General features: G+C 38.2%; 1 protein-coding gene across 1 annotated transcript; it reads left to right on the top strand.

The window, feature by feature from the left end:
- Window positions 1-1,938: 1,938 nt before the first annotated feature.
- On the top strand, window positions 1,939-2,601 carry LOC120141416 (DEAD-box ATP-dependent RNA helicase 10-like). The gene is made up of 3 exons (XM_039156294.1): window positions 1,939-2,118; window positions 2,260-2,371; window positions 2,459-2,601. Exons 1-3 carry the CDS (start codon window positions 2,083-2,085, stop codon window positions 2,599-2,601), a joined length of 291 nt encoding a protein of 96 aa, XP_039012225.1. The 5' UTR covers window positions 1,939-2,082.
- The last annotated feature ends 5,585 nt before the right edge of the window (window positions 2,602-8,186 follow it).

The following is an 8,186-nucleotide window of genomic DNA, read 5'->3' as shown; positions in this document are numbered from 1 at the left end:
GAAATTGTGGTGGAACCATTAAATTTTGAGCACCATAAACTGGGATTGAAAAACTTAGTTGATTACTACCCGCTACAGACCCAACTTCACTACTTCTAGGTTCAACAACATACAATGTAACATCATCTTGCGAAACACTAATGTAAGCAATGAATCGTTCAACATCTTCATTGTCGGTTAACAAATAAACTTTACCTTTTCTCTGATAAGATAGCCTAAATCCACTTAGGGGCTCTAAATTCAATTTATTTGCAACACGTAACATTAGAGTTTCATAAGTTAACTTTTTTAATGACAGTTTTAGTTGAAGATTCATGGGTAAAGACATATATTGTAAAACACCATGAACATTCTCCCATGACCCTCCAAAACACAAATCTATCCAAACATGATCAACATTAGACGATTTCATTATTGTAAATTAATTTGCTAAACAAACGAGTTGCGAAACTAAAACCTGTTGCCAGATGGGAAAGGATGTCGTTGGATATAGGATGTCGTTGGATATAGGAATGGATGTCGCCGGAGAGAGTGATAGATGGAGATGGAATGAGTTGCGATTTAGGGATTTAGGTTATGAGTTGCTGCTGCTGCGTAGTTATATACCCAAAACATTTGTGTTGCGAAACTAAAACCTGTTGCGAATTTGAAATTCAGTGTTGCGATAGTCAGAATCGTGTTGCAATTTACATATTCACATTGCGATAGTCAAAATCGCGTTGCGAATCTGGAAACTGATTTGCGATACTAGAGATCGCGTTGCGATTTAGAGATCGCATTGCGATTTTGTTGGTCATTTTGGCAAATCGAAAAAAAGTTGGTCAAAATCGTATATTATAAAGCATTTTAGGTCACTGAAGTTATTTTCTCTATTAAATATTATTTAGTTCATTATTTAACCAAACAAGAAGCTTGGTTTAGTGGCAAAGGTTGTGTTATTCTATAATCTTTGCCTAGGTTTGATTCGCTTCTTTGTGTTTTCCTTTTTAATAGCTGCTTTTAAACAAACCTTTCCATGTTACAGTAAATGCACTGAGTTTGTTAAAGTAATATGAAAATGATGTAGAATAACTTGAGTTAGCTCAATGATAGTGTATATCTCATAGGTCTAGCACACCTTGTGACCCTAGGGTGGTGTGCAATAAAAACTTTCAGGAACCTTCTAGACTACTTATCCTGAAGTGAAAGTAGCAGAAGGATTGATGATTTGTGTAATGCAGTTTTTATTACCTTAAAACTTTTACATCTTAGTATCAGAATATGAACAATGAAATTTCACACCCTTCCCCTTTTTGGACCCTTGATGGCTGTATTCAGTTGCTTTCATTTCCTGGAAATTGGCATGTTTAATATTAATATTAGCATCCAGACCTAAGTTTGAGTAAAGATAGGTCAGCATATGAATTGACCCTGGGAATCTTTGACAGACTTAAAAGACTGAAGTAAGTCTCTAATAGCGCTAGTAGGTATGAGTGTTCATGCTACATGCATTTTGGTTGAATAGGGATTTTACTTTAGCTGAAATCGGATAGTTAATCTGTAATTTAGTCATGGTAATCCTTCTTAATTCTGTAAGTGGATAAAGGGTGAAATATCTCCACCTTCTTGCTTACGTTGTTCCTGGATATCCGAATGCCTTTATCTATGTATTTTATTTAGCTGTGATCGCAGGACTGCTGTCTTGTTTACATTTTGACTGAGATGTCAGGATTTACATCTATGGTTTTTACTCGAACATGTGATGCAACTCGCCTTTTGTCTTTTATTCTTCGGAATCTTAATATAAGGGACATTCCTAATAGTGGTCAAATGACTCGATTTTTTTCCTTTTGTTTTGTTGATATTCTGATTTATGCTTCTTCTCTACAAATGCGGAGTGCACCTCGCCTATCCACCTCCACTCAAAAAAAATTGTCATCCTCTTTATGTTAATTTTATTAATTATTAATTACTCACTTTGCTGACATATTGTGTTTACAGTCAAATAGGCTAGGAGCTTTGAATAAGTTCAAGTCTGGGTAATGTAAAGTTCTTGTCTGCACTGATGTGGCTAGTAGAGGACTTGACATTCCGTCTGTGGATATGGTTATTAATTATGGTATCCCTATGAACTCTAAGGTTAGACTTCGAATATGTCAGACCATGGAAAAGAATGCATTCTGTTGTTCTACAAATGATCTTAATTCTTAAGGGATAGTGTGCATAAGAATTTTTGGCATTCTTTGCTTTTTTTTTGGGTTTATTTTCATGTGGGTACAGGATTACATCCATCGAGTGGGGAGAACAGCTCGTGCTGGAAGATCTGGTGTTGCTATCTCACTAGTGAATCATTATGAGCTGGAGTGGTATCTGCGGATAGAAAAGCTTATTGGTATGCCACATTTGCTAAACTTGTTTCTAGGACGTTAGTCAATGAGTAGCTTGTTCAGCAAAGTAACATTTTTTTTCTGTATTCCAGGCAAAAAGTCACCAGAGTACCCTGCTCAAGAAGAGGTTGCCTTGCAAATGTTAGAAAGTGTGACTGAAGCCAAAAGACTGTCACAGATGGTAATCCACGTTCCTTTTAGCTTTGTCTATATGTTATTTGAATATATCTGCTGATTGAAAGCACCATCTTTATGTTTCTGTCTTACTTCTGGTTGTTACTGGTTGAACCTTTCGGTTTGAGGACGTAATACCCATTTATTTTAATTTGGGTTTGTGCTTATAGTATACTCAATGTTTGATAGTGTGTCTTATTTTATTCACCCTGTCATTTGCTTGTAACTTTTGTCTCTATTGTATTTTGAACTTGATGTTTATTTGAAATTTCAAATAACTTTGGTAACTCGGATGACATTTTTTTCCAACTGTTAAAATTTGAACACCTCTCCAGAAACTTAAAAGAAATTAGAGGCACAAAAAGAGGAAGGGCGGAAATGATGATGATGAAGAGGAAGATATACAAAGATATTGTTGGGAAATAAGCCGAGTACGAGTAATTTCCCTATAACCAGATTAGTGAGAATGCGAAATAAAAGCGGAAAGATAATACCCGAAATTGATAACGGAGTTCAGCCAATTGTGCTTACGTCTCCGGATTGCTGCAGATCTTTTACTAAGAGAGAAAATTTACAGGTGTTTACAAAACACTCACTACTCACAAGAAAACTCTCTAGTATTGGGAGAAAAAAAATGATTTTTGGGATGGATTTGAAGCTAAATGAGCTAGGGTATTTATAGTTGAAACTTAAGGACTTAATCGTGTAAATACCCTAAATTCTAGTGAATAATTATGATTATCCCATTACAATATTTCAACAAACATCTACCAAACTTTGAAAAACCATTTTTCAAAGAAACATTTACCAAACTTTGAAAACCATTTTTCAAGGTTGGTTGCCAAACTTTGAACTTTTAATTTGGTGCATTGCTTGACTTTCAACAATCTCCCACTTGAAGACTGATTTTAATCTGTCTTCACACCTCGATCAATGCAGCAATATTTCTGGTCTTGTTAATCCAGTATGCCAACTGAAGTTGAACACAACTTCAGTTTGTCCGTGGTCACCGTCTTTGTCAACATGTCTGCCGGATTTTGAGCTCCACTAATCTTTTCAAGTTTCAAAATCACATCTTCCAGAAGAGACCAGAAAAAATGATATCGTAATTGTATGTGCTTCGTCCTGGAATGAAAAGACGGATTCTTTGCTAGATGGATAGCACTTTGACTGTCGCAATACAAGACATTATTTTATTGTTTCTTGCCTAACTCTTCCAAGAAACTTTGGAGCCAAACCATCTCCTTGTTGGCTTCCGTAACAGCGACATATTCTGCTTCAGTTGTGGAGAGAGCAACTATCTTCTGTAGTTAAGAAACCCAACTCACTGCAGTACCTCCTAGAGTACAGACATACCCTGCAGTACCTCCATGAGCCTGCAAGAGATGGAACTGGAGATGGTCCCCATACATCAGTATGAACCAACACTAACTTTTCAGCCTTGGGTGTCTTACCAATCTTTGCAAAGCTGACTTTCTTTTGTTTGCCAAAGATGCAATCGTCACATAGTCCGACATCTACATTCTTTAGATCCGGCAACTTCCCATTTGACAAAAGTGTCTTCATCCCTTTCTCGCTCATATGGCCAAGCCTTTGGTGCCATAGGTTTGATTTTCCATCAGCTTCTGCTACTGCAATGATATTCTCTAAATTTGAGGTTATATAGAGAGTACCAATTTTCTTACCACGAGCAATGACGAGTGCTCCTTTAGTAATCTTCCATTCACTGCCTGAAAAAGTTGTGCTAAATCCTTCACCATCAAGCTGTCCTACAGAAATCAAATTTCTTTTGAGGCCAGGAATATGTCTCACTCCTTTCAGCGGTTCCAGGTGGTCTGGTTTGGCAACTTTAATCGGATGTCTCCTTTTCTGACGATCTTCAAGGTTTCATCATCGACTAGATGAACCTTCCCAAAATCACCACTAACATAGTTCTCCATGATTTCTCGGCATGGGGTGGAGTGGAAAGATGCCCCTGAATCCAAGATCCATGATTCAATCGGACTGTTGACGCTTAGAATCATGGCATCACCTGTCTCCTCTATCACGTTGGCAGAATCCTGTGCGTCGGTATTTTTCTTCGGTGCTCGTCAATCTCTTTTAAAGTGACCATTCTTGCCACAATTATAACAGGTAAAATCTTTCTTTCCCGTTCTGGATTTTCCCCGTCTGGATTTCGATCTGCCATGATTTGAATTTCTTTCTGAAGTTCTCCCTCTGGACTCCGTATGCAAGACTGAGGAGGTTGATGCTTCACCCGATTCTCTCCGTCGAATTTCTTCGCTCAGTACCAGATCCCAAACATCGTCGACTTTCAATTTACTATTTCCCGAAGAGCTGCTAACTGCTGTAACAGTAGCATTCCAACTGTCTGGTAGAGATGATAGGAGAATTAAAGCTCGAACTTCATCATCGAATTCAATTTCCACTGAACTCAACTGGGTTGTGATTGTGTTGGGTTCATTTAGGTGTTGTGCCATCGATGCCCCTTCCGTCATCCGCAAATTAAATAATCGCCTCATCAAGTGCACTTTGTTTGAGGCTGATGGCTTCTCATACATACCAGAGAGAGCCACCATAAGACCCGCCGTGGTCTTTTCCTTTGCTATGTTGAAAGCAACATTGCGGGATAATGTCATTCGGATAACTCCAAGGGCTTGTCTGTCGAGAAGAGTTCAGTCTTCATTCTTCATGCCCTCTGGTTGCTTTCCTAAGAGAGGTTGATATAGATTTTTCTGGTACAGAAAATCTTCAATCTGCATCTTCCAAAAGCCAAAGTCCGCACCATCGAACTTTTTAATTTTCACCTTCCCTTCGTCTGCAGCCATCGCTCCCACTCGAATCTGGTTTCGTTTGGATCGTTTCTGACAATTCTTGCGAACCACCGTATATTAGAACACCTCCGTCGACAAGCTCGTATCGCCGACAAAATTTTTACTATTCACGAAATTCACTATTCATGTGAATAGTAATGAATAGTAACCTCGCAAAAAAATTGACAAAATTCACAACCAAAAGCTCTGATGCCAATTGTTGGGAAATAAACCGAGTACGAGTAATTTCCCTATAACCAGATTAGTGAGAATGCGAAATAAAAGCAGAAAAATAATACCCGAAATTGATAACGGAGTTCAACCAATTGTGCTTACGTCTCCAGATTGCTGCAGATCTTTTACTAAGAGAGAAAATTTACAGGTGTTTACAAAACACTCACTACTCACAAGAAAGCTCTTTAGTATTGGGAGAAAAAATGATTTTTGGGATGGATTTGAAGCTAAATGAGCTAGGGTATTTATAGTTGAAACTTAAGGACTTAATCATGTAAATATCCTAAAGTCTAATGACTAATTATGATTATACAATTACAATATTTCAACAAACATCTACCAAACTTTGAAAAACCATTTTTCAAAGAAACATTTACCAAACTTTGAAAACAATTTTCAAAGAAACATTTACCAAACTTTGAAAACCATTTTTCAAGGTTGGTTGTCAAACTTTGAACTTTTAATTTGGTGCATTGCTTGACTTTTAACAATCTCCCACTTGAAGACTGATTTTAATCTGTCTTCACACCTCGATCAATGCAGTAACATTTCTGGTTTTGTTACTCCAGTATGCCAACTAAAGTTGAACACATCTTCAGTTTGTCCGTGGTCACCGTCTTTGTCAACATGTCTGCCGGATTTTGAGCTCCACTAATCTTTTCAAGTTTCAAAATCCCATCTTCCAGAAGAGACCGGATAAAATGATACCGTAATTGTATGTGCTTCGTCCTGGAATGAAAAGACGGATTCTTTGCAAGATGGATAGCACTTTGACTGTCACAATACAAGATATTGTTTTCTTGTTTCTTGCCTAACTCTTCCAAGAAACTTTGGAGCCAAACCATCTCCTTGCTGGCTTCCGTAACAGCGACATATTCTGATTCAGTTGTGGAGAGAGCAACTATCTTCTGTAGTTGAGAAACCCATCTCACTGCAGTACCTCCTAGAGTATAGACATACCCTGTAGTGCTCCTTCTGTTGTGAACATTTCCGGCTAAGTCAACATCTACATAGCCTGTCAGTATCGTATCTCCACCTTTGAAATAAAGTGCTTTGTTTGTGGTACCCCACAGATATCTGAGGATCCATTTGACTGCTTCCCAATATACCTTTCCTGGATTATTCATGTACCTGCTAACAGCTCCAACTACATGAGAAATATCTCGTCTGGTACATACCATGTCATACATCAGACTTCCAATTGCTGAGGCATACGACACCTTTACCATGTGTGCACGTTCTTCCTCCGTCTTTGGTGACTGTTCTTTGGAGAGTCTAAAATGAACACCTAAAGGTGTACTTACTGGTTTAGCATCTTACATGTTGAACCTGGAGAGTTACTCAGCCTGTGATAACATCAAAGTCCCCGACTTTGTGTCTCTCTTGATCCTCATCCCAAGAATCTGCTTTGCAGCACCCAGATCCTTCATAGCAAACTGCTTCGACAATTTTTTCTTCAAGCGTATAATCTCTTGCATGTCTGAGCCTGCAACGAGCATGTCATCAACGTACAATAATAAAATAATGAAGTTGTTGTCGAACCTCTTGATGTAGCAACAATGATTTGCTTGGCATCTGGTAAAACCACTGCTACTCATGAAACTATCGAACTTCTTGTACCATTGTCTAGGAGCTAGTTTTAAACCATACAAGCTCTTTTTCAACCTGTATACCAGGTTTTTCTTGCATGCCTCTATGAAGCCTTCTGGCTGCCTCATATAGATTTCTTCCTCCAAATCACCATAAAGGAAAGCTGTCTTTACATCTAACTGCTCAAGATGTAAATTCTCTACAGCTACAATTTTCAACACCAGTCTGATTGTGGACAGTTTTATGACTGGAGAGAAAATTTCATTGTAGTCAATACCTTCTTTTTGCTGAAAACCTTTGACAACCAATCTTGCTTTGTAGCGTTTCCTCCCATCGTGATCTTCTTTGATCCTGTAAATCCACTTGTTGTGGAGCGCTTTCTTGCCTGGTGGTAATTTAGCTAATTTCCACGTCTGATTTGACATAAGCGAGTACATCTCATCTTTCATGGAAGACTCCCACTTGACTGAATCCTCTACTTGCATTGCTTCATCACAATACTCTAGTTCACCAATGTCAGTCAGCAACAAGTAGTGCAAAGAAGGAGAATACTATTGGGTTGGTTTAGGAATTCTGGAAGAGCTTCCTAGTTCTGGTGTGCCTGGTTATTCTTGAACTGCTTCCTGACTGATCTGAACATCATTTCCAAAAATCTCCTCGAACTCAGCAAATTCCTTTGTTTTAGCTTCGATGTTTGAGCTACTTGATTCTATGGTTGATCTGTCTTTGTACATCACATTCTTATTGAAAATGACATCTCTGCTTCTAATGATCTTTCGATTTTCGTAGTCCCAAAATCGGTAACCGAACTCATCACCACCATAACCAACAAAGACACATTTGTTGGACTTGGCATCAAGTTTAATTTTTTCAGTAGAGTTTATGTGTACATAAGAAATACAACCAAACACTCTTAAGTGTGAAAGGTTTATTTCTTTCTTGATCCAAACTTCCTCTGGTATTCTACCATCCAAAGGAACCGAGGGCCCACGGTTGATCAAGTAAGCTG

This window comes from Hibiscus syriacus, unplaced genomic scaffold (genome assembly GCF_006381635.1).
Source record: "Hibiscus syriacus cultivar Baekdansim isolate YM2019G1 unplaced genomic scaffold, ASM638163v2 tig00110809_pilon, whole genome shotgun sequence".
NCBI lineage: Eukaryota > Viridiplantae > Streptophyta > Magnoliopsida > Malvales > Malvaceae > Hibiscus > Hibiscus syriacus.
This window is presented reverse-complemented; position numbering and strand designations above follow the sequence as displayed.